General features: G+C 44.9%; 1 protein-coding gene and 1 long non-coding RNA gene across 10 annotated transcripts in view; one reads left to right on the forward strand and one right to left on the reverse strand.

Moving 5' to 3' along the window:
- Positions 1-535: 535 nt before the first annotated feature.
- BICRA (BRD4 interacting chromatin remodeling complex associated protein) overlaps positions 536-26,928 on the reverse strand; it is a 93,838-nt gene continuing 67,445 nt past the window's right edge. For 2 of the 9 annotated variants that reach the window (XM_081200121.1, XM_081200122.1), the window contains exons 2-15: positions 24,812-24,857; positions 23,075-23,117; positions 22,524-22,589; positions 19,001-21,010; positions 17,244-17,579; positions 13,978-14,685; positions 12,783-13,107; positions 10,095-10,222; positions 9,143-9,268; positions 8,222-8,286; positions 7,401-7,549; positions 5,700-5,794; positions 3,592-3,694; positions 536-2,606 (exon numbers count right to left, since the gene is read on the reverse strand). In XM_081200121.1, the coding sequence (XP_081056247.1) occupies positions 1,390-2,606; positions 3,592-3,694; positions 5,700-5,794; positions 7,401-7,549; positions 8,222-8,286; positions 9,143-9,268; positions 10,095-10,222; positions 12,783-13,107; positions 13,978-14,685; positions 17,244-17,579; positions 19,001-21,010; positions 22,524-22,589; positions 23,075-23,117; positions 24,812-24,852 (5,412 nt within the window). In that variant the 5' untranslated portion in view covers positions 24,853-24,857 and the 3' untranslated portion in view covers positions 536-1,389. Of the gene's footprint in view, positions 2,607-3,591; positions 3,695-5,699; positions 5,795-7,400; positions 7,550-8,221; positions 8,287-9,142; positions 9,269-10,094; positions 10,223-12,782; positions 13,108-13,977; positions 14,686-17,243; positions 17,580-19,000; positions 21,011-22,523; positions 22,590-23,074; positions 23,118-24,811; positions 24,858-26,928 lie in introns of those variants that run through there. The other 7 variants (XM_081200125.1, XM_081200126.1, XM_081200124.1 and 4 more) reach the window with 6 other exon arrangements.
- On the forward strand, positions 14,712-26,328 carry LOC308590660. The gene is made up of 3 exons (XR_014009849.1): positions 14,712-17,231; positions 22,876-22,985; positions 25,077-26,328. It is a non-coding gene; the product is annotated as an uncharacterized lncRNA (long non-coding RNA).

The raw sequence follows: 26,928 nt of genomic DNA on the forward strand, positions 1-26,928 counted from the left end.
ATCCTGCACACATAATTATTTTTGTTTTGGGGGTGTAGATATCAAGAGTAGACAAAACGAGAATCACCGATAGGAAAATAAAATGGGAGATCTCAAGTCAAAAGTCGTAACAAATGCAACAGCCAAGAGAGAGAACGGAGCAGAGCTATGTTAACAAGCCCCCAGGCACTGCTATCTTATCCCCCAGCTAGCAAGAGGAAGACGCTGACAGTTTTCACTAAAGGATTCTCATCCTATCACATGACTTTTGTCCACATGCAGGAAGCAGAAAGCTAGGTGAGAGGTGCAATGCTGTGGTTTTAAAAATGGAAGAAACCAAGGTGGGAAACTGAAGCCACAGGATGCAACTAGAGAGGAAAACCTGGCAGCTGCTGCAAAGGAGGAAGAAGTCAAAGAGAAAACTTGCTTGGCTTCCTGCCCATGCCTGGCTGGGGTTCCAAGTCCCCTCTCTTGGGAATGCCCAACCAACTGTACACCTCTGGCATCTTGAATAGATTTCTTTTGACAAAAGTTTGACAGGTTGGTTTATTTAAAAAAAAAGGGGGGGAGACGTTAGAGAGAAATGTACACCCTCTTGCCAGAACTTTCCTAGTTTCACTGATCCTGACTGCGTTAATCAGACCCATGGATGTCTGGGGAAGCACTGGCTTCCTCTCTAAAAAGGACTTATTTGTAAACTCAACCCACACTTCTTTGTTTAAACCATTAGTGTTTGTATCTTTTCTCCTTTCTTCTTTTTTTTTTTGCATTTTGTTCAGATTCAATTTTTTTACGTTAAAAAAGGAAAGAAAAAGCAGACAGTTTATACTTAAAATAACTTAAGAAACCCCACAAAATCAATGACATAAATTGCCCCTTGTGGCAACTCCTCTGGAGTTGTCCTACCCCATTCCTTTGGCCTCCCCGCTGGCTTCTGGCTTGGGATTTATGAAAATGTCCAAAATATAGGTGTGGAGTTTGGGGCGGGGAATAAAACCCAATTATCATCAGAGATTCAAATTAGCAATTTGTTACAGAATCTAAATATTACACAGCCAACACTACCACCTATGGGCCCCCAATCCAACCCCCACCCGCCTGCCTCGCATTTGCTGAACTTCTTCTTTAAAAATGGTGCATGTGATGAGACAAGTATATTGTAAATCCAGCCGCAGCTTTACAACAACCAAAACCCATCATATAAACACTTGGATGGATGAAGCCTCTGTAGGACATTCTCACTGCCCGCCCCACCCCAGATCCCCGCTCTTCCCTTCTGGTATCAGCCCTATTCTATCAGGTCTCTGGGAAGTGGCACCTTGGCTTCCAACCGTTTCCCAGCCAGCAGAAGCTGTAGCAGCTCCAGTCCTTGGCTCTCTTTGTACAGTCTCTGCTTGGTATAGATTTCTGTTATCTGTTCAACGTCCTTGCTCCAAGGCCGCCATTGTGATTGGGGGCAAGGTAAGCGTCTGTGCGGTGGACAGGGGAAGAGAAAGGGGAGGAGGAGGAGTTGTATGACGAGGAGGGTGCTCGGGTGTTCTGGCCCCCAGCTTGAGGTTGCTGCAAGTTCAGGATGCTATCAATGGCGCTCTGTAGGTGCTCGTTGAGCGAGTCATCTGGGGGGCTGTCGCTGGAGAAGCTGGCATTGTCCACATCGAAAGACTCTGACTTTCTGCGTTTGGCTGGGGGCAGGGGCACGTCCCACGTGAGTTCAGAGGCAGAACCATGGTCAGGTGGCTCGATTTTTATCATCCGGTGATAAAACTCATCCTCAACCTCCGCCAATTCCTTCATAAGGCCACTGGTTGAATCGTCGGTCTTAGGAGGGGTGAGGCTCTCTTGCATCACGAGGGAACGGGCATCGCTCCGGTTGAAAAAGGTATGCTTGGTAGCCTCCTCTGACCGGTTCTTCTCTGCCCCAGCCATGGAGGGGCTCTCGTGGGTTTTGCGGGAAGTGATGACGCTCCTGGAGCCCCCGTCCTGCTTGATGATGAGGGTGCTTGGCACCATATCGACTTTCGGGCTGCTCTCTTTCAGGCAGGTGTCAGAGGCTTTATCCGCTACAAAAGCGTCCACATTCTCCCGGTATGTCTTACGGAGGGGAAGCCTGCAGTAAGTCACAAGGGGCTTTTTCTCCACTGGAGCTGCTGTGATATGATCAACGGTCCCATTCATTTGCCCCGCCGTTGAGACGGCAGTGGTGGTGGCAACGGCTGAAGCCGACGAGTGCTGGTCAGCTGTTTTGATCACTGTGCACATGGGCGGTGGTGTCTGGTGAACCGGGTCCAAGGCAGTGTTGTGAACCACTTTGCTAAGGCCCGCCTCCTGTTTGATCTTCAGTTTCAGTCCAATACGGCTCCGGGCTTCGTAGGTTTTGATGGGCGGCTTACTCCTGGAGGGCAAGGCATCCTCGTCACCATCTAATGAGGGAGAGGCCTTGGCCCACGTGACCGAGGGAGAGCCTCCGCTGTGCTTGATGACCAGTTTTGTTGGGTTAATCGGGGTTGCCATCTGCACCGGAGGTGCCTTCAGGTTCTCAGAAGCCAGAGCAGCACTGCTGGACAGAGCACCCTGAGCCAGAGAAGAAGCAAAACTCTGCGACCGCGAAGATGAGGAAACATACTCATCTGCAAGAGAACAACATGTGTCACTATTTCAGACAAAAACAGACGGAGGTCTTCTCACGCCACCACTGACTTAACAACAGCAAACTTTAACCTAGAGTTGGCCACTTCTTTAGTGTCACGGGCCACTGTATTCTCCAGTTACAAGCTGGAACAATTCAGTCCCTTTCACAGATGCCCACTGTCTATAATAATATTGGCATCGCCTCAGAGCAAAAGCTCTGCAGATATGGAGTGCATGCACTCAGGTGGTAGGTCACAAATGTGTTTCTTGTAAGATTCCCCCTCAGGAGGCAGGTTGTCAGTCAAACCAATACTTCTTAGGCTTCCAGAAACTGTTCTGCTATCTCACACACAAATATTGATACAAAACACAGGAGGAGATTTATTGCTTATTTTCCTTATAAGTGAAACGGTGGTTCAAAAAACATTTTACCATACCTTGATTAAAACTTTGCAGGGGGGCCAGATAAAATTGTTCTGTGGGCTACTCACTGACCACACATCATGCATTCGGATAACACCTTTAAGCCTTTTTTGGCTGGGCACCCAGCCACTTCTCTCTTACCTTCGCAGCACACTTGTGTTTTTTTCTTCTGAACCAGGAAACTCTGGTTACTACATTTGGAATTCTAGGTCTTAAACCATCTTCAAACCATTGCTATCTAAAGTCTCCCATTTCAGGTTCTGCATTCTGCAGAAGTGCACTGCGAAGGGAGGAGAGACGGGGCTGTGTGCCAGAGACGCCTTCATATCTTGCTTTACTAAACTGAGATATGATCATCCAAACTGAGATGAGAAATATTGGAGGTCAAGCCTGCCTGGGAGTCAGTCCTCTGCCCAGGAAATCCTGAATGGCAGATGTGGAGGTCGCTGACAAGAGAAAGACAGTTGGCATTTTCTCAAAAGCACAAGGGCAGGGAGTGGAGGAAACACATACACTGGAATAAGCAAGCTACACAAGGAAATGAAACGCGTCTTTCCTTACCTGGCTTCTCCTTTGCCAGCTGTTTATCAAGAGTTAAGGTGGTCTTTTCTTCTTGTATGAACATTCGATCGATCATCACCATCTCTGCTGAAGGACTGACTCTCTGCCAATGGAGGACAAAATACTGTGTCATGGGGAATGCAAAGCAGGCACTTAAGAAACGCCAACCTGAACCTCATGAAACCCCCCTCCCAATCTACATATTGTTGGGAACTTCCTTCCCTTTGCTGCTGCCTCCCTCACTGTTGACATTTAGACTGACGCTCCTCAGGGCGGTGGCTTCTGTACATTTATGTGGCAAGGATGAAAGTAAGAAACAATCAAATCTGTGTTGGAGATGTAATCAAATAGAGGGGACACTCATACATATGTGATGGACAGTGATAAAATCAAGGGCTTCTGGGATATGGTATATGAGGAGCTAAAGAAAATATTCAAACAAAATTTTATTAAGAAAACAGAAGCTTTTTTACTGGGGTACTTGATACAGATATAGCAAGAGAAAACAAAAAATATTCTTTTATGCTACAGGGGCCGCGAGAACATTAATTGCCAAAAATTGGAAAAAAGAAATAACACAGATTAAAAAAAAGAATGGCAAGATAAATTATTGGATTATATCTAATTGGCCAGATTGACGGAAGCTATCAGGGATCAGCCCAAACAAAAATTTCAAAAAGACTGGCAAAAATATAGAGAATATCTTAAAAAGCAGTGCCCTCGAATTAATACTTGGACTTGTTTTGATTAACTTCTGCAAAATAAATTGAGGTATGTAAGTCAAAAAATTGAAAGAAAAATAAGGAATTAAGAAGGAAATAGTTTACCAAAAACGAAAAAGAGAACTGCGTTGAGGATGAAGGAAGTCAATTGGAAGGAAAGAAATGAAGTATGGTGTATATATATTGATGTTCATTTGTTTGTATAAATTTTTGTAAGTAAAAATGTATTAGTTGTATTTCTCTGTTTTTTGTAAGTTTTAGCGTTGATTATGTATTATTATTTTTATGTTTAATGTGTGTATGTGTGTCATAAAATAAATTCAAAAGAAAGAAAGAAAGAAAGGAAGGAAGGAAGGAAGGAAGGAAGGAAGGAAGGAAGGAAGGAAGGAAGGAAGGATCCATATTAACTGATTAAGAAGCCAGTGGCAGGAGAAAGAACTGTTACATTTATTCTGCTGCATTTCCTTTTGTTTGTACGGATAAATGCAAAAGCCCCTACTAGCCCAGCAATCAGGTCAAATGGGAGGAAATGTGGTCAAGCGTGGGGCATTCCTAAGCAAGGGAATCCTTGGCAATCCCCCAGGGTGGCTCTGCAACACTCTAAGGATGAGGCTGGTTCCAGTCTCCCACCTGCAAATTTACCACTATTGTCCACTTGTTTTTAATGAACTGGTGCTGAACCGGTATGATCTACTGTACAGAGTTGCTCATTTTCCACAGATGAGTGCAAGTGGAAATCCACCTGTAAACCGACACATAAGAAGCCTCTAGCCCTGATATTGGTGGAGATACATATTTTAAAATATGCAAGCACTGTTCATGTTCCGGCATTCAAGGACTAGGGTGTCTTTGCCCTTCACCAGGCTCTTCCTTGTTACCATCAGTCATTTAATCTCCCATTTCCTTACAGCCCCTCAACCTGCCCAACCTCCCCTTTTGCCACCAGTCCACTCCTGCAACGCAACCCCCTCTCCTAAGCATCTCCCACCCAAACTCTTCAAAGTCTCAACTATCTGGTTCAGAAGAAATAACACAAACCAGGCAAATCTTTGCAATTAAACCATACCAGTGTCTTGTATTGACTTTCATTAGCTCATTCTAGGCACAGAACATTGGTTTCTTTGGGAGAAAATGAGGAGGTTTTGGCAACATATCACATCCCTGCCTATTCTTTTCCTACAAGATCACTTCTCCATCATTTTCATTTATAATAATAATTTTAAAAATACACACCAAACCCAGAGTGTACCATACGATTGCAACAGTTCCTCCCAAACACAACCTGTTATCAGCCGGCTGAGCGTTCCTGGCAAAGGCCAGGATTAGATCAGGATACTTGTTGGAAAACTAATTGTTCAAAGAGGATGCTAGAGAAGAAATTCTTACCCGGGATTCCTCCAACAGCAGCAGGCGGTATTTGTTCAACATGGCTTGTGTGCGTTTCAACAACTGTGTAGACACCATTTCAAACTCTTCATCTACTAGAAAGAAGCAGAGCAGGAAGGGAGGGAGGAAGGGAGGGAGGGAGAGAGGGGGTGGTGGTTATATGATTGCCTCCTGTGAATGGGACCTGCTGTAACGAAAACCCTTCTTGCTGCTGGAGAATATTCATAATGCACTAATGTAAGTATTTCTTTCTCTCTTTTTTGGCCAATTATTTTTATTGTTTTTCCACAATTTTTAACGAATTGTTACCAAATTAATACAAATTTAAAAGCTGACTTCCCACCCCCCAAAAGTCCCTTCTATTTTCCTCCCCCCTTTGCTGCTGCTCCCAATAAAATAACTTTTCCAACTATCATTTCAAAATACATTCATCCCTTCTCCCTACACATCACCTGCACAATTACCAATTTCTGCTATGACTTTTATACATTGTTATAACCTGTCCTCAAAATAGTCGAGTAGAGTAAATCCTCTTTTATCTATCTATAATAGTCATTCATCAATTTTGAAACATTTCCTTCTGATACCTCTTGAGAAACACTTTGCCTGAGAAAAAGGGATCTTGCTTCCTTCCAGACAGCACACACACACACATTCCTCCCTAATATCCCTCCCCTCTCCTAATGTAAGTATTTCTAAAATGGTAGCCATATTTCTCTTTAACTGCAAAGAAAGTACCGTATTTTTTGCCCCATAGGATGCACTTTTCCCCCTCCAAAAATGAAGGGGAAATGTGTGTGCGCCCTATGGGGCAAATGCAGGCTTTCGCTGAAGCCTGGAGAGCGAGAGGCATCGGTGCGCACCAACCCCTCTCGCTCTCCTGGCTTCAGGAAGCTATCCGCAAGCCTTGCGCGCCCGGCAGGAGGTCCCGCCGGGCGCGGGAGGCTTGGGGCGGCAGTCTGCAGCACGGGGAGCCCTCCAGAGGGCACCCCGTGCTTCGGGCAGGTGTGCGCAACGCTTGGGGCAGCAGCCGCTGTTAGGGGCAGGAAATAATTTTTTTTATTCATTCCCCCCCCCAAAAAAACGAGGTGTGTCCTATGGGCCGGTGCGCCCTATAGGACGAAAAATACGGTACCTGAAAGACTGGCAAGTTTATTTTGGAATGAATTTTCACAGGCAAGGGCCTATTTTAATCAAGATGCATGAAGCAATCTAGAAAGTTTAGAACCTGCATATACAAACATGTACCCACATAGCACAGCTGTGTGTAATGTGTATCAAAGACGCAAAAATAAAAATGCAAAAGGGTAGCTTAGAGTAGGTGTACTAACCTATTAGGAATTCAGGATTCTGGATTTAACTGGAGTAGGTGTTCTTCTTCATTCCCACTGCAATCCTATGGGCCTAGCCCTAGAAGATACCCAGTTCACAGCACCCACAATCCAGTGAGCATAGCAGGGATGGTAGTACTGAGCCCTCAAGGAGAACAATTACTTTATGCACATGAAGTACTTTGGGAACTTAGCTTTTACTTTATCTTAGCTTTTACTTTTAGGATTATGATCATCAGTAAGGATACAGAGTAGTGGGGTTTAATAGGAGGGGGAGCTAATGCTTGTACAATTAGCAGACAAGCTATGGGAAACAAGAGTCAATCCATCTCTTTGCATCTGATGCAGGAGAATCCCAGACAAAACTCACCTTTCCGATAGTCATGGGGAGAAGGCAATGTTCCTTGGTATACGTGGTATGGTAGGAGCCTCTGTAAGGCATCTTCAAATGACCGAAATGAGGTTTTGTAGTCAGGATGCAGCACTGCTCCTTGGTGTTTATGCAGCTGTTCCAAGAAACTAAAGGAAGCAGCAAAAAAGATTAAGCTTCTCAGGGGTGCTAATTTGGCCCACGAGGTTGTTCCCCCCCCAAACCATGCTCACCTGCCCCGTAGCAGATATCAAATATCAGCTAGCAGTACCACTTTGCTCCATGTAATTGTTATGTTTGTTCTATGATTGTAGATTTCATTGTTATAACCTGCCATGGGTTCTCAAGGTGAAGACTGGGTAAGAAATCATATATATGGCTACAAAGGAACAAAGAACTTAGGTCGTTCCTCTGCATATGGGGATTCCATTTAGTGTCTTTTAAATTTGGTTCCACTCTAGAGCTCCTGAGCAGAGCTAATAATTGCCCAAAGTGGGGTTTGCATTCCGCTTTCGGCAGGAATTCTTGCAGCCTGAGAACTCAAGCTGGGATTGCAAAAGAAGAAAGAATCCATAGTGCACTTGCAGTGCACTTCTGATTCTTCCTCTGAAGTTGAATCACCTGATGTCATATGGTATAGGTGATTTGACAGGTGGGTGACCCCACCGCCCTGTAAAAAGTGGTTTGTGGAGGGTGGGCCAGTTCTGAATTCGACCCACCGGCCAGATCCAGGTCCCCACCCTGATAAACACTAGCATTCCTCCGCTTTACTTCTGTTCTTAGGACTGCATATTTGTTGAGGGGCTCTGGTAGAGACTCACCAAGCTTCCTTGCTGGGCTGTAGCATGGGAGGGGGCTTTTTCAGGTTTCCAAGCTTGCCCTCATACTGGTAAGGAGAAAAAACAACAACGTAAGAACAAACAGCAACAGGTGAATTTGAGGCCACAAAGAAAAGCACCTCCTGCTTGTAAGTGGCCAGCCTTCTGGCGAAGATGCTAATCATATTATGGCAATGCTAATCAGGCAAACATAGCAGTGTAGTAAGAGACCTTCATAGAAAGTGATGGGAGATTTCGCAAATACTTAGAACCATCAGACAAATTGGAACAGGTTCAAAAGGAGGAAATAATAATAATAATAATAATAATAATAATAATAATAATAATAATAATAATAAAATAAATAAATTTTATTTATACCCTGCCCTCCCGGGCCAGAGCCGGGCTCAGGGTGGCCAACACCAGTAAAATTACAGTAAAAATGTAATAGGAAAAAAACCTCAATTTAAAATACAGGTTAAAATGCAATTTAAAATGCAGCCTCATTTTAATAGTAGCCCATAGATCAAAAGCATAAGGGGAGGGAAACATAAGGGTCAGAAAGTCCAAACCAAAGGCCAGGCGGAACAGCTCTGTCTTGCAAGCCCTGTGGAAAGATGTCAAGTCCCGCAAAAAAGATGGTTAGAAGTATGGAATACTAAGTCATATGTGGGAAGGCTGAAGGACTGTTTAGCTTTGAGAAGACCGAAGGGAGGCATGATAGCGCACCCCAAATTTCTGCAGAATGTTGCACAAAAGAGGACAAGGGCTACTGCCCCAGAGGGCAGTACTAGATGTAATGGGTTTGAGCTGCAGGAGGTTTTATTTTGGCTGAAATGATTCAAGGGATATGATTTGGCTGAAACAGCTTGCCAAAAATATTTAAATGAATGGATAAAAGCGGCATGCTAGTGCTAGGCTCACCTGCTGCTGGATTTGGGATGGGGCTGAAGGCATGAGTTGAGGCAAGCCCTTTCCAACTACCTGGAGCTGCAACGGACCTTTCCCCAGATTCAGGCCTGACACAGAGCTAATGACTCCAGGCTTTGTCTGCCAAAGAAACAAGAAGGTTGTTGGATTGTAATGAATTAGATTGTAATGAATTAGAACCAGACGCACAAAGGAAGTTAGCAGCAACACAGTTACAGCATTGCCAACGCTTGTGGAGACAGGTATCAGAATTCTTCAGTGCTGCAGTTGCAAACCCTTAGCTATGTGGATAACTACAGCATTTTTAAAAGAGCCATGTAAATTTAAAGCACTTTATTTAAAGCAATGCAAAGCCCTGAGTATGGAAAGATATACTTTAGGTTATTTTCATAAATCGCAAAAGTTGATGGCAGAGCACAAAAGAGCAACATGTTTACTACTGCAACTAGATAGTAGTTCAAACTACGCTGTTGGAACTATTTAAGTTTAACTATGTTAACTATGTTTGATGTATTACAGTATTTTAATATTATTTTTGGAAGCCGCCCAGAGTGGCTGGGGTATAAATAATAAACAATTATTATTATTATTATTATTATTATTATTATTATTATTATTATTATTATTATTATTATTATTAACTACTAACAATAATCATGAATAACTACTTAGTCTATTAGGCAAAAACTATAAATGATTCACTATATATCATACTGAAAAATAAATATGTATATACGGATGTACCTATGGATGATCTGGCCCCAAGAGTGATAGCTCAGTGACATCTACTGCTAATAAACCTTCTATGTGAGACAGTGTTGATTCTATAATCAATACAAAGCTTAAGCAAGACTCATGCTGCTGGTGCTAAAAATGAACACTAGGCAATTATCAGCCTGGGTATGTTTTGCTGCAAAGAATCCTTAGCTTGCTTTAACAATCCCACCTGAACTGGCTGCTGAACGGCAAGTGGACCTGCAGGTTTTGCTTGCCCAGTGGCTGCTTTCCCTCCAGAAATGGTTGTGGCGCTGCTGGAAAATGTTTTACTCTCTGAAGGAGCTGCAGCAGCAATAGCTAGAGAAATGGAGAAGAAAATACAAGCGAGTGAGATTTCAAAATGATATGTGGAACATTTTCAAGTTGTAAAAAATAGTGTCTGGAATCTCAGTTTGAGTCCTACATCTCTCTTTTGGATTTTCTATATGGTGCCCGGTGGTGCAATTTCTTTTTTTTTACAGATGCTTGAGCAAAACTGGTCCCTAAAAAACCTGTAGCTAGGGAGTGGATGGACTGAAGATTGTGGGGGCAAGCTTTTCTCCCTCTCCCCACAAACACAATGTTTGCAGTCATGGGCGGAACTTGGTGGCCACCTTCTCCCCTGCCCTTGCAACCAGAGTCCAAAGATAGAAACGAGGTTTGATTTCCAGGCTGATTTAAGGCCTGGCTCCTCTCATTTAACCACTGCCTGGAGGAAACGGAAGGGAGAAGATAAGATACCAGAGCATATCAGCAAGAACAGGCTATCTCCCCTTGCTGGCCCTTTCAACTTCTTTTTCCATCCAAGCTGGCTTCTGAAAGAGTCTGTCTGACTCCTAATGTTCTTTTCTCCCCCTCGATTATGACCAGGCTACTCCCAAGTACATAAACGTAAAGCCCTTAACCCTAAAAGGCAGCGTTTTAAAAAATGGATACCGACCATCCTGAAGGATGTCTGGAGACTACAGCAGTCCCTGACATTCCGTAGCTGGCCATCCTAGCTCTTGCATCCAAAGCCAACCCTTTGATTGCTCCACCAGTTCAGTGAAGAAAGCAAAGAGTCTCTGCCCTTCCATTGCAAGGGATTGGGAGAAGGCCATTATTCATATTGGACGTTGGCCAGGCCAGCAGGGCTAACATTCCTGCTCTCAGGAAATGTGCCAAGGAATCTTTAATGAGCACAATAACGGAGAAAGGGCTAGATGTTTGGATCTTATGTGGAAGAGCAGGGGGGAAGAATACTGCAGGGAAAGTTGAGAGCAACGGGGGGTGGGGGGAATAATGTTGCTAAGTCAGATCTTGTTTGGTTTTTCAATCAATCTGGGGGAAAAACAATGGAACCCTTCTTTCCCCTGGCCATCGCAGGCAGGCAGAATTCCACATGGAATCTGGACTTTCATGTGTGGAAGGGGAGGGGGGTGTAACAGGATTCTTGCTTTTAAAAAAGTGGGGGGGGGGGGGAGAGGAACAAGTTTCTATCTCTCGTGATTTTGGAGATAAGGCATCAAAACCTTAAAAGCCCACAAAAATTCAAATACGTGTCTTAAAAACCCATCCAGGTTGGAGCAAACTTGCATGAGGAATTGATTGGGATCTTCATTTTGGAGAGGAAAAAATATAAAGGGTCAGTAGTAGTTTATTCCAGTTTCTGGGTAATAGAAAGGGCAATCTTTTTCCTTCTCCTCACAGAACTTAGTGACATATACAATATATATACACGTGTGTGTTTATGAGTGTTATATCTTGCCCTTTATAAGGTGATCTCTGGGCAGATAACAATGCATAAGCAAAAAGCACAGGACAACATATACAGTTCCGAAATGTAACTCCTGCATAAGTGAGGTGATGACTGCAATTGCCAAGGTGGGAGGAAACTGGCTGTGCGCTCCCCACAATAAGCTTTGAGCCACTCCAAATGTTTGACAGATCATTGATTCCAAAGCAAAGAATTGATCTGGACTCAATTCTATGCCATATCATAGAGGACACTTTCCTGGAGGTATGAATATCTGATTTGGGGTGGCTTAAATCTTTTTTTGTGGAATGCACACATACCAGTGCCTTATTCATTTATTTATATACATTGGCTATTATTGGCATGGGGAATAATTATTGACCGTGTCACCTGCCATCAACAACTCATTTCCTGTTTCGTTGTGGCATGAACCCTCTTCTCAAAACCTAGGAAGAACCCTCAGCAACTGCAAGGGACAGGAAGGTGGGCTGCAGTACCTGATGTGGGCACCTCTACCTGCCTTGTAACAAGGCCACTCCTAACAACTGGGGATGAAAAGGTACACCATTTCGCATGAAGCTGAACACTGCAACTTTTACTCTTCAGTTTCTTACACTAGTCTGTTGTCTCAAAAAACCATTATCTTCTGCAAAGCTTGCACGTATTTCCTTTGCTTTCTACACTGGACTGCACATACAAGACAGGTGCATGAACGCATATGGTTGGAAGAGTGAACGGCACATGGGAAAAGAAACTACCGTATTTTTTGCTCTATAAGACTCACTTTTTCCCTCCTAAAAAGTAAGGGGGAATGTGTGTGCATCTTATGGAGCGAATGCAGGCTGCGCAGCTATCCCAGAAGCCAGAACAGCAAGAGGGATTGCTGCTTTCACTGCGCAGCGATCCCTCTTGCTGTTCTGGCTTCTGAGATTCAGAATATTTTTTTTCTTGTTTTCCTCCTCCAAAAACTAGGTGCGTCTTATAGAGTGAAAAATACGGTATTTACCAACAGGCAGATATACACAAATATATGGAGCAAAAGACAAGCAGCAACAGTCGGAAAGATTGATAAAACAATGCAGTCCTCCTCTCCCCCAAATTCAGCCCCACAAGCATACCCAAAACAGTGTTTTATCAACGTACATATTGATGCCGATTTGACCAACACAGGTGTTTGTTGCTGGAGGAGTGATGTAGGTTGTGCAGGCTGCCCTCCTCCTCCTCTCTGGACCTGCCCCTTCTCAAGCACTGGAGCCGCCTTGCTCGAAACTGCGTTGGAAGGCTGAACGGTGGCAGGCACAGGAGCATGGCTGTGAACTGGTGGTGCCTGGCTTGTTGATACTGTGACCTGCTGTCCTTGGCTGCTAACCAAGACTGAGGAGGGCTGGCTGCTGAACTGGCTCAGCACAGGCGGTGCTTGGCTAGTGGAAGTTGGCTGCTTCGTTTGTAGAATAATCCCCTGGGGCATCTGCATAGAATAAAAAGCCAGAGAATAACCCACGAAAGCCACTGGCAACACTGTGAGCGTGCCAAATTATATGTTTCCTGAACAATCAACTAAGTGCAGAACCACACATCTGGGAGTATAGGTCAGAGGATGCAAAACTTTCCTACTATTTAGAGATAAGCACTGAACACATTCTCCTGTTTGATTTCTAAAACAAATTCCGTGCTTATCTGCAAATAATGGAAGTACTTTCACCAATACAAAAAAGGAAAAAGTTCTTTCCTACTGCAACTTCCTTTCCATCTTCCTTGCTTAAGGTGCTCAATATAAGGACCCCACACTTAAGAGACACTGATGTCTGTTTTTAACTGGTGGAGAAGTCAAAGGCAAGAGCTGGCCTCTTATCAGCACAGGGAACTGCCTGGCCTCCTGGTGGCTAGAAGTACCCACAGGCAGTAAGAGCATAGACCTTAGAGCTCTGACATCTGGTGGTGGCATTTAAATAGTTGGTTCGTCCTGCGTATCCATGGCAAAGTAGGCCATGCTCAAGGATGAGTTCCTGTAAAGTTTTCAAAGAGCATTTTGGTGGGTAGGCATCCAGCTGTTAAGAAAAAAATTCTGAATGGAAAAACAAGACAATATTGGCTGGGGGGGCTGCCCATATTTGAAAAGGAATGGGTATTTGGAAGGGGGGGGTGCAAAGAGTGTCTTTGAGGCAGGCCTGGTGGCTGGCGTCTCCTTGGTATAGCAGATTGCCCATGAGCGTAATGAATAAGCTGAGGCCATACCACCCTATTTTGTACAGATGGAATCATTTTGTCGCAGTGAGAGGGCTTCATAATTAACCCGATTCCCTTTCCCACCAGTTTCTATGGAATGTGGTTGCTTTACCTGCTGAAACCGATCCATTAACTGCTTCTGCTGAGGTATGGGTGCTGGAATTGCAGAAAGAGCCTGGAACTGATTCGGAACCATCTGAAAACTCCTCTGCTGCTCCGGCGTCAGATGAAGCGCCTGGGTCGGGGTGGGGGGCTTGATAGGGCCCTGGGCAGAGAACTGAAGCTGGAAATGGGGGGAATGGGTGTGCTGGACCTCAGATGCTGCCTGAATCTGGGGCTGTAGCCGGGCCTGCACTTGGGATTCGGCCTGCGGCTGGAGCTGTGGAGCAAGCTGGACCTGTAGCTGCAGATGTGGAGGGGTTGCCAGCTGAGGCTGCCCCTCTGGCTGGGCCTGTGGTGCTTGGAATGATACCTGAGGCTGCGAGGGGGGCCGCAGAGGATGTTGGTTGGGACCATGAGGAGAGGAAGCAATCTGATTCTGAATCACATACAGATTCTGCATCTGGGTCTGGGGGGTGCAGGACCGGGACAGGGGCTCGGAAGGAGGCCTGGACAAAGTCTGTGGTTGGGAAGGAGGCCTCGAGTGAGGCCGGGACGGTGGCCGGGACAGTGGCTGAGGCTGAGACGGAGGGCGGGACTGGTGTGGAGACTGCATCTGTGAAAGGTGTGTGGGCTGGAGCTGGGGGCTCTCCCCCACGGAAGGATGAGGTAGTGAATGGGATGGGGAGGCTCCGGGAAGTTTCTGCTGCCCTGAAGGCAACTGAAAAAAGGAGTTGGGGTGCGGGGAAAAGAAAGGAAAGAGTAAACTGCGTTAGAAGTCTCTTGTGAAGATACTCTGAGGTGCCTAGGCACCACAATCCAGCAGAAGCAGCCAAGAATTATTAAGTCCAAAGCTGGCAATTGCCAGCTTCGTGAGTCAATGAGGCTGCTTGTTCCCTCCTTCCCTTCATCCTCAGTTCACACTGTGAGAGACCCTGAAACAGGAGGGGAAGCTTTCTGGGGCAGGGTGTCAGATTCTCATGCTGTCCCACTGAGAATACTGGTAGGTACCTGCGAAATTTATTTCACTGCCTCGGCTTGTTTGCAAAGCTTGGCTGTAAAAGATGTTGCTTGAAAAGATTTTGCCTTTTAAACCATAGTGACCAAGGCAACGGAGAAATAAATGCAAGGAAGGTACCAAAAAGTGCTTCTTAAAATGTCAAATGGCTAAACAAAAAGCTTATCTCAAAAATCTTATCCTAAGGAAGGCAGGAAGAAGCTGGCTTCTTTCAATATTTTGGGGAACAGGGAGAAGGGTGTTCATGTCTTCTAATTCCCATTAGACAAATACACACCCCACCCTTTCAATCTGCCCAGTCACCCTCTCTTGGGCAACAAAATCTCCCTGGGCTCTGTTGTATTAAATGCCACTTCTCCAGCCTGCCTAGGGCACCCCTACAGAGTAGCAAGTCCTCTACTAACTCCTGTACAGCTTGCACTACAGTATTTTCAACATTACTAACATGCAAGTAGAATTTATGACACTCAGTTTACAAGTAGTACTTCTCCGCTTAAAGAACAATATACACAGGAAGGAAAGAGATACGCATTCTGGTAGGAGACGGCAACATACCACAAGTGCAGTGCACAGCTCTGGAGGGACAGAGGAGAAGACGGGAAGAAAAGCAAGAAAAGGCAGCAGCAGCAGCAGAACCACCACCTCTCAGGGTTAGTTAGGATCGAAAGGGAAGCAAGCAAGAGCAGCAACAGGGAAAAGAGACAAACAGGCGATGGCCACAGTCTGGCAACAGGATCAGTAAGAGGGGGAAAGCCTTTGGCCGATCCTAGAGGTGTTTGCCTATTTCTGGATTGTTGTGTGTTCACCCATGTGCTAAAAAAGTAAAAACATAATCTGCCTGAAATCAGATGTGCCCATCCCTTGGATTGTAAATTCCTTCAGGCAAGGAACCAGTGGTCTTTCTTTATGCTATAGCAAGGCCATATGCCGTGTCCATCTTTCCTTTTTTCTTGTTCTTAATTTGGGCATAATGAAAGAGGTAAGTAAAGCTCTTTGCGAACTAAACCATCCACCATCAGTACATGCAGATCGTTTCCCTCTATCTGTTGCTTTTTTTCCAAAGCAGAACAAATTATTATTTTAATTAAAGGAGCAAGGGTGGAGCATTAAAGAGGATGTGATTGCTTTTTGTTATAAGAAAGCTAGATTCCATGCCAGTTTTACTGAGCTTTACTGGTCAGAAGAGAGGAATCCAGAACTGTATATAAACCTTCAAAATATTCACCACAGAGACAAGGAAGCTGCATGTTTTAAAACTTAGATCCATTCTTTGCAGATACAGGTGGCACCATAGTAATGTTTGCATGGTTCACAATATCTATTTATAGGAGACTAAAACAAGTTTCTGACCAAACTGCGGGAGGCAGTGGAAGACAGGAGTGCCTGGCGTGCTCTGGTCCATGGGGTCACGAAAAGGCGGACACGACTAAACGACTAAACAACAACAAAACAAGTTTGGAAAATATAAAATATAGAGATTATAATTTATGATGGTGCTTAGGAAAAGTTCCAAATAATGTTTCAGTTGTTTAATTTTTAAATGAATAACCATTTTCTTTCTTTCTAGCCTTTCTGCGGTAACCTAAAGGGGGGTGGGGAATGCTATGTCTAGATCTCAGTGTGTCATCCAAACCTCTGTCTCTTTCCCTAGTATTTGTGTGTCTGAGTTCAGGATCAAACTGACTACTCCATGGAAGTACACCAGTATTAAAGATATTAATTAGTGCACTAACAAGTAGGTAGTGCTCCCTGCCCCCCAGCCTGGCCTGAAGAAATGAACTAAGCTTGGCTTTTTCTGTCACTTTCTTTCATATGTCTCATTTCTGCCTATCAGGGTATTGCTAAAGGGACAGCAAAAATGAACACACACACACAGGGTAACCTAACATATAACGGTCTGTGGTCCTCCTAGTTGCTAGGCAGGAGGTAACCACACTAATGAAAATATTCATTCCTCCTGTATTGTTCACCAACGTCCACAAGGGGGAGACTTCATTGCTATTTTCAAAATTGTGTCACCACCAACACCCAAGCCTTGCCTTTGTTTTGAAGTGTGGGAGAATGCAAGTGCGAACCAAAATGAGATGCTAATGTGTGTGTGTGTGTGTGTGTGTGTGTGTGTACGCATTCTGCACAGAGAATGTGCAGGAGAAAGCAAGAAGCTGAAGGGAAGACTAAGAATGTTAGACAGAAGGGCTCAAGGCAGGAGGACAGGCCAAAGCGAGGCGACTTTGTGGATTTGCAAACAGGTAAGGGGCTACCTGGCAAGCCATTGCCTGCTGGGGAGGGCCGGCTGAGAACTGAGGTACTTTGGACTCCACCGGCGGCAGGTTGTGGTTCTGGCTCAGCTCTCGGCTGGCAGGCGGCTGCAGGGCTGCGCCTACGCTGCTGCTGACTATCACCGAGGCTGGGACACTGCTTGTGGTGCTGAGGGCGGTGGTGGCTATGCTGTAGATGGGCATAGGCAGGTGGGGAGGTACTGTGGATTCGTTCATACTGCTCTCCTGCTGCATTTTCAGGGCTGGTGAATAAAATTGCTGCTGCTGTTGCTGTTGCTGTTGCTGCTGCTGCTGCTGCTGCTGCTGGCTCCGATCCTTCTGAAATTTCCAAGAGATTTAGCATGGACCACATTTATGATAACTACCTGCTTCTACCACCCACTTTTTGTCAATGCTGATGACTGTGAATGCACATGCTCTGAGTCCCGCTCCCCCCAAGCAGACACGGCCTTAGAATTGCATCCTAAATTCTGGTTTCAGAGCCCCCACTTCCCCTCTCAGCAACTCGTAATGTGAAAGACACAAAAATAAAGACTATGCAGAAGGTCACGCCTGACACCGAGTTTCAAAGAATTTGCTTTTAGGGCAAAGAAGGAAGGAAGCAAGCAAGCTCCTTTGTGATATATGAGGCTCACAGTCAATGGAAGCCATATAACCTATACTTCACATTCAAACAGGGGTCTGGGCCCATTTGCAGAATGCTACTTTTAATCACAGAATTATCTTCACTACTACTTCACGGGTGGCGCTTTGGTCTAAACCACAGAGCCTAGGGCTTGCCGATCAGAAGGTTGGTGGTTCGAATCCCCGCAATGGGGTGAGCTCCCGTTGCTTGGTCCCTGCTCCTGCCAACCTAGCAGTTCAAAAGCACGTCAAAGTGCAAGTAGATAAATAGGTACCGCTCCGACAGGAAGGTAAACGGCATTTCCATGCGCTGCTCTGGTTTGCCAGAAGCAGCTTAGTCATGCTGGCCACATGACCCGGAAACTGTACGCCGGCTCCCTCAGCCAATAAAATGAGATGAGCGCCGCAACCCCAGAGTCATTCGCAACTGGACCTAACAGTCAGGGGTCCCTTTACCTTTACCTTTAGTTCACAACTGTGCCACATGAATAGCAAAACACACAAACTGTTCTCCTGCCTTCCTATGAGCAGCCAAACTGTGGAAATTTGATTCAGGTGAAAACAAACAAACACCCATATTGTTATTCTTTGGGGTGGAATGGGGCTAGATGTCCACAGTGATTACTCCATCTCAGTTCTACAGCTGGGAAATTTGAATTTTATCATAACAATTTATCCTATGTGAATATTAGGAAACTGACATAAACCTACTTAAGCTGCATCACCTATTGGGACAAACTCTGTTTTGCAGAGGTTGCTGAATTGGGGGGTCGGGGGGGGCTGCAAGGAGAGAAGTATTGGAAGAGAGCAAGGGCTGAGGACTACAGAGCAGTGCAGGACATTGAAAACTCTGCCCTTTAATGACTGGAAGATCATCCCAACCTTCTACTATCTCTGGCTCACCCCCAATTTTTGGCAGACATCTTCTTGACTATAATGAGGCCAAGAAGCCTGCCTGGTTTTGGTTTTTTAAAGCTTTGATGATTTCATGGAGTCATGGCCACACAACTTCCTTGACCTTATCAGGTAGTATTTCCATAATAAGCTGGAACATGCACGGACAGAGAGAACAAACTAACCAAACTAGCCGTAATTCTAGGAAACCTTTCACTTGCCTGCTGCAGGAACATCTGCATAGAATCCTGGGAGATGATGGTTCCAGCAGCTGCCTGGCCCAAGATAATATTTTCAGGACTAGATGCCACCAAGCTGGGACTGGGCTGCGAAGTCACGGGTAGCTGTGCTGGCTGCTGAGGCGGCGGAGTTTGCTGCTGTACATTCAGCTGAAGCTGGGAAGGAGCCGAGGACTGGGAAGTGGACTGGACGGTTAATATGTTGGCTTGGTCGCTGCTTGGCAGCAGGTTGGTGCTGGAGGTCGGCTGTGGCTGAATGAGACCTGGGCTCTGGCTGCTGGCACTAGGGGGTGCTTGGATGGTCACAGTTTGGTTGAGGTTCTCGGTGGCATTCAGCATAGCCACTTGGTTAGGCAGGGTGACTCCTTGGATAACAGTCTGGCCTGTCTGATTAATGGCACCGCTGGCCAGGGAGGCTGTGATGGTGGGCTGACTCTGAGTTGTCAGGCTACCGGCTAGAGAGACAGGCATCTGGAAGAGAGTCGGCTGGCCAACCTGTCCAGGTTGCAACTGGATAGGAGCAGAGAGAATGTGGGCAGTGCCGTGTGCATTCTGCGACGTCAGTACCTGCCCCAGGTTCAGTTGGCTTGCCAGGTTTTGATTGGTGAGGATTTGGGCAGGCAGCGCTTGATTCGTTATTAGCTGCCCGCCAGGCCCTTGGCTGGTGATGATGTGAGTTTGCCCACTAGGATGAGAGGTGGTTAAGATCTGGCCACCCATATTAGCCTGCAAGGCTGACAGCTGTTGGGGAATCTGGACTGCCGAAGTGCCGGTGAGCTGTCCCGGGAGAAGGAACTGGTTTTGACCCTGTAGCATGGCCTGGGGGACATGCTGCGCTGGGATAACAATACTGCTGCCTTGATTCAGCAAGTGGAGACTCATGGGTTTGCTAAGGGCCTGCTGCTGTGGTGGGGGCTGCTTGAACATGTTGGCAGGCAGACCCGGGGGGAATCCAGAGAGCACCACGTTTTGCCCAGCCTTGCCTGCCATAAATGTTAGGTTCTGCTGGGCCTTCTGTTGTTGGAGGGCAGCCTCGTTCTGGATGGTAAGGGTAGCATTGTTGGGGCAAAATGTTTTAGGGGTGATCTGGTACAACTTCTGCTGGAGCACTCCTGGGGGTTTGGGTTGAATTGGTGTGGGTGTCCGGTGAATGATCACGTTTTGGGCCTGGACCAGCGGGCTGCTCAAGTTGGACGTGACTGTCAGAGGCTGGGAGCCCTGTGTAGCAGATACACTCCCAAACATGGAGCTTCCATTCAGTGTTGTGGTGGCTACTGCTGGGAGGTTCTTCTGGATGACAAGGCCTGCATTCTGGGGAGACACCCCAGCCGAAGTAAGGGTGACCTGTTGTTGCTGTTCTGCTGCTGTCTGAGTGATGTAACTTCCAACTGGCATGGTGGCCACTTGGGAAGACTGAACTTGCTTAGCGATGATCTGCTGAGCAGACTGGTTAATCGCCATCACTTGCTGGCCAACCACTTGAATCTGCCCAATGCCCAGCGCTCCACTGGGACTCCCATTTGGCAACCCTTGAAGGTTGGAAATGGGCTGTATGGTGACGTTTCCCAAGCCAACTTGCTGGAGGAAAGGTTGCACGCTGATGGCTTTGTTGACAACATCGGCTCCAACTGACTGCTGCACCAATGCTTGATGAGTCAAGACTGCAGGTTGCTGCAGTCCAATAAGGTCAGCTCCACCAGAGAAAATCTGTGGTGTGACATCAGAGGCAGTGTGGACAACTGGCTGAAGCGTAGGGAGCTGAAAAGACCCCAGATCCAGTTCTGCCTCCGCCTCCAGAGTCTGCTCAGTGATGTTTGCCTCCTGCAGGCTCTGCTGGAGAATGTCACAGGGCTGGTCTGAGTTCTGTAGGTTGGCCCCGCCCCCTGAAGGTGACCCCAGGATGTCATCTTCCAGGAAGTCTAAGTCAACACTTGTTGTGGGCTGGCTCTGTTCAGTGCTCAGATGATTGCCAGAGGTTTCTTGTACGTGCAGCTAAAAAGAGAGTAAAGATTAAGCACACAGAGAAAAAAGTAAGCTTTCAGTGATAGAAATAAAACAGAATTTTTATATTTTTCTTTGCTCAACAGTTTGTGCCTTTTTTCTAGGTGCTATGGAACAGCACCCTTTTCTTGGTTTTAATTTTTTGGGGCCAAATTAGACATGGTTTAACTCCTTCCTCCATGCTACTTCTCAAATTTAAACTGCCCTCCCAATTGCTGTTAGCCACAGAAGTGAAAAAGCGCACACATGCAAGTACCTGTCCCTCCACAAAGCTAGACCACTTTGATGAAGGCGATTTAAGATGGAAAATCGTGCAGGAGTAGAATTTTTTTAACCCTCCTCAGTGACACTAATCCAAATTAGCCTTTCTTGCCAAAGGGCTTTTAAGCAAAAAGGTGTGTGTGGAGGGGGGGGTGGAGTTAGGAGATGCAACCATAGATTTCCCTAGATCAGCCCTTAATATACATTCTTATAGTGCACACATAACCTATTGACTGCTGCTTATGCTGGACAAAGGGTGGTAAGCATTTTCTGTCTTATATCAGACCTTGCAACAAAACATCTGGTATAAGACAAAAGCACTTCAGTACCCAGGTTCCCAAGGCACACAAATGGAAGTTCTTGACCTCATTCTGAAAGAAATCTTTCCCTAGCTTTTGCAACCCTCCAACCTTTACTAAGCTGATCACCGTGATCAGGCCCTCCCCACAGAGCAGAACAAAGCATCAGGACAGAAGAGGACAGCAAGAGAACAGCAAATGTGAGACCCAGAGACAACCAACATTCCGAGCAAATGGTTCAATATAAATGTGGGCTGATCACACAAATCCTAGCACTGCGCTGCTACCATCCATTGTGCCCAGTGCCAATAACTGTGTGGATGAAATCAAATCACTCTTGAAGCTACATATGGAATATCACACAGGAGACTGATTAGGGCTATGAAGAGTCTCTAGGACAATTTTCCTTACACTGATCCCTCTTTCCTTGACACCTCAGCCTCTGCATTTTCCGTAGAACTGGCTAAAGTAAAATATACTTTTCAATTATTTTGTCTGCTTCATTATAACACACGTACAAATGCCAGGCTCGGAATCAAATGTAGAACATGCAGATTTTTTTTCTGATGACATGAGAGAAATGAGGTTTCCACTCCTATCAGTTTTGCTCTTACTCTGCCTCCTTGTACAAACACCTATATACACTTCTGTTTAACAATAAAGGGAACGCAACCAGGATGTCACATTGCTTATTGCCTTTCTGTGGCATTTTAACCATTTTATCAGGTGTCCAAGACATTAACAGAGCCTGTTCGCCTTCCTATGTTCAGTTTGCCTCTTTTTGCTATTGTGTGTGCTCACCATGGTGGAAATGTAACATTACAACTTGTATAGCTTCATCATGCATTGAGCATTATGAAAATGATAAATGTGTAAAAGAAAGGACATGATGTTTCTAAAAGTGATATAAACTGTGCTGTAAAAATGAGGCGAAAAATACATACCCCAGCACCCTCAAAGAAGGCACTGGCTGCATCTCCTGTGTTGTCCAAGAGATCATCACTGTCAATCTGTAATTTAAAAGATTTAAATTACTGTATGTGAATGTAAATTTAAGCTTGACAGTGTTCAAGGAGTCAGACTGACACGAAATGGAAAAACAAAGGGGCACCACTTCATTCACAGACCAAGGCACTGGGTAACTTCCTTTCAGTGCCTTGGTTTCTTCCTAGGAACTGTAAACAAGTTCTCAGTTGTGCTGGTGGGATGGTTTTGCTTTGAATTAGAAATTAAGTAAATTGTCATAGGTAACTACTAAGTCTTTTTCTAACTGCATTTGTTCTTCATTCCTCAAAGGTCTCAGAGAAAACAACTGGCAGAACTGTGCCCTCTGCATTTCATTTCTAGGATTGGCACCACCTCTGTTCTCTGTGTCACTTCTTTCATTGTAGACATACAAGCCAAAGGTAACTTAAGCTGGAGGCTTTTTGATTTGTTAATTAGTCATGCATCAACATAAGCATTTAAAGAAACGTACAGAAGAGCAAGTCCTCACCTTTTCAGATCCATGTAAAAAATCGTTCAATGCCTGAGGATCACTGGGGGCGAGAAAGGACATAGGAAATTTACTTACAAGTAAACATGTAAAGGACTATGCTGTTATTTATGTACCAAAACAGACAAATGAGCCTATACCTATCCTTATCAATATGTTGGTGGGGGTGGGTGGGGGATTCCAATGGTTTCTTGGTTTTGGTTCCACTTCTTCTGTCCTCAAACGCATTTGTATTCCCTTTCTAGTCAGGATCTTAATTACCAAGCCATGTCTAAAATCTATTTACATGGTGCTTATAGAACAGAATGTAATGGTTATCATATGTCAGTGCTAAGTATTATTGGCACAAGGCTATCTGAAACTTGCAAGACCCAGTGGAAGGCCCACTGAAATTCTTACTTTTTAAGTAATTCTTCTTCTTACGTTACTGAACTGGTAGCCATTGTTTTTTACCCTGGTCTCAAGCCATAGCTGTCAACTTTTTCCTTTTTTTAAGAGACATTCCCTTATTCCAAATAGGATTCCTCACAAGAAAAGGGAAAAGTTGACAGCTATGTCTCAAGCAGATCTTAAATAATTTTTTCTCTTGGCTTCCCCATGAATCTTGGGTTTTCTTATTATGTTATTTATAAACTTACGTTGGTCTGTGGCTGTAAGAATCATAGAATCATAGAGTTGGAAGAGACCACAAGGGCCATCGAGTCCAACCCCCTGCCAAGCAGGAAACACCATCAGAGCACTCCTGACATATGGTTGTCAAGCCTCTGCTTAAAGACCTCCAAAGGAGGAGACTCCACCACACTCCTTGGCAGCAAATTCCACTGTCAAACAGCTCTTACTGTCAGGAAGTTCTTCCTAATGTTTAGGTGGAATCTTCTTTCTTGTAGTTTGGATCCGTTGCTCCGTGTCCGCTTCTCTGGAGCAGCAGAAAACAACCTTTCTCCCTCCTCTATGTGACATCCTTTTATATATTTGAACATGGCTATCATGTCACCCCTTAACCTCCTCTTCTCCAGGCTAAACATGCCCAGCTCCCTTAGCCGTTCCTCGAAACCTACCTACTGTCCAATACTGGGTTGAGGAACTGGATCTGATTGGTGGGCAAGATCCAGAAAACTGGCCCACCCTCCAAGCACAGGTCTGCCCACCTTCCAATATGACAACAGGTGAGAACTTTAAAGGAACAAAAGCAGGACCATGCTCAATAATTGTACTTTAAACCTTTCCTTTCTAGCGTCAGCTTGAATTCAAGCCACAGCTACTAAGATTTCTGCCTGCTTTCAGTAAGGAGTGGCTCCCATTCCCTAAGTTGGTGCAGCTGGGGGGGAAATGGCCTCATCAGCCTCATTTGGCTCATGGGATGGAAGATCCCCATCCGTGGACTAAAGCATCATTTATTTTGTCAATTGTTCTGTAACAGCAACTTTCTCTTTCTGGGGAAGCCTCGTGTAGCTCTGACTGTCAGATTTAATGAGAAAGCTTCTGGTTCTAGCTGCGCATCCTCTATAAAGATCAAGAACAGGCCAAGTGGCATGTGTTCCACCAAAGTCAGGCAGCAACAGTTGTCAAGGCAGCAGTCATGTAGAGGGGCTCCAAGTTTTTGAACCAAGCATGGTTGAAAGGTGCAGCGCTTGCTAAGCTAGAGAACAAAAATATCTGCAATGGAATGTTCCGTTTCTGAAACCCTTTTGCCACAAGAAAAAACACGCTTTTCATGGGCAAAGGGAAAATACTTACCAAATTACATCTAGCAAGCACCGGCCATCTTCATCATCCATGTCAACTGAAAGGAAAGGTTAGAGAATGTGTTACGATCATGTAACGGCATGTGACATGCTAGTGAAGTGCTCCTTTTGACACCAAACCCCCCAGTTGTGCAACTCTGCCAACACTTCATTCCCAGTCCATGTAATGCTGGCTCCAAGATTTTGGAAGCACTTGGCCTTAACCTTGAACTGCAAACTGAGAATTTTCTAATCCTGCTTCTGACGTTTTTTTTTAGTTTTCTCCGAGAAGTAAAAATGGCTGTGTTGGTAGAGTGCTGACCCTTTGCTGATCTTAGAGCCCTGCAAATACCAGAACTCACAACTCTATGGAGCTGAAACTACACCCAAGCATTAACTGTATCCCTATATTTTGTTAAGTGCATTAGCACCCAACGTCTCTATGGAAAGTCTAGTCCCAAGCCTATTGCTGGTCTTTGCCACAGAACCAATGCAATGTTTTTTGAATACCAATGTTAGCATGTTGGGATATTAGCATACCAAGCAAAGAAAACAATCCACCGCACTCCATTAACACCCCCGACACATATTAAGAGGTCAAAGATATATCCTTTTTTCAATTTACTTGAGTTATGGAATAAAATAGGAAGAATTAACTCTATCAGGTAATTCTGCTGGTCAAGCTTTGATCTCCCAGCTGAACTTCTCTCAAGGCTCTCTTGTTTTAGCACAACTGACAAGCATGGTTTTTAACAGAGCTTTTTAAAAAAAAAACCACCCTTGTTTCTCACAATCCTCCTTTGTAAATGTTGACAACAGCAGATATTCTACAAATGCTCAAATATTTGTGAACAGTGTTTGAAACTCCCATTGTTCTAGGGGCATTTTGTGACAGGGAATTTCATTAGAGCAAGCAGTTTCTGAGCTCTGGATGCAGTACTGCGCCTAAGATTTCAGATTAAAACTGCAGAATGGAAGGAAAGGAGGACCTTTTTCTGCCTCCCCACTTTCATCTAATCTCTGAAGACTGGAGAAGAGACCCTCTTAAGAATATTAGGGGGTGAGCAGGGGAAGGACTAGACCATATGAAAAATGAACATAATATTTTAGCTGCGGTTCCTTCATTTTCAGCTTTGTATTCTTGTTATAAAAAAGCACACCTAGACATTCCGTTGCTATGCCCATAACCTAGGTTTAAGATGCCTTTTAGCTCCTAGCTTTCATATCTCAGTTTCTAACACTGTTTGTGGAGTGTTTAAAATGAATATTTGATGAGGGATAACGTTTTATTTCAATATTTGACAGTGGTTTTCTAGTATTTAGTATCTGGTGACATTTGATAGGTAACTTGCAATGATACTAAGTGTTTAACAGTTAACGTTTGGCTGCTGAAGATAATTTGTATTTATTTACTACCAAAGAGATGCCCAATTTTGCATTAAAATGTGAATTCAACTCACACTGAAAATCTGACTAGAAAATTTAAAAAATCTGTACAATTTTGAATAATCTGCAGGTTAACAGCTTTGGTTGTCAAGAGGCTGAGGGCTCAAGAGACATTTTGTGCAAAATTCATTTGGATATTTCCTGGATTTGCAGAAGGAAACTGAAGAAGTGCAACTATATCCCAGAAGAGGCTTGGTGATCTTTTCTTCAAATGATTCCTTTGGATTCTTTCCTGGGGGTGGGGGGTGGGGGTATTTCTGCTGCAGGTATCAAGAATTTGAGAAGCCTGAATCATTTGCTGTTGCCAGCTTTGCCCATCCAAGTTAAACAGGACTGGGGACAGGGAAAAAGAAACCCCTTGCTTATAAGCTCAATGCTCTTCATGTAAGCAGAAAGACAACTTCTGCATTTAAAAAGAGTAAAAGAAGTGTGTGTGTGTGTGTGTGTGAGAGAGAGAGAGGGGGGGGGTCACAGATCGAGTGGGTTTTCCTGTTTAGTGAGCATCCTTTCTGTCAATTCCAGAAAGGACCTCCCGGGTTTCCTTGAGAATTCCCAACCACTCAGAGCTCTGCAGAGAATCAATACAACTATGCAACAGGCCCATTCAAGTCTGATCACTGGATCCAATATCCTTCTAGCACTGAGTGAGCTGACTAGCAGAGTACAAGAGCGGCTGATATCCAA

The sequence above is a fragment of the Podarcis bocagei genome, assembly GCF_964188305.1.
Source record: "Podarcis bocagei genome assembly, chromosome: 7".
NCBI lineage: Eukaryota > Metazoa > Chordata > Lepidosauria > Squamata > Lacertidae > Podarcis > Podarcis bocagei.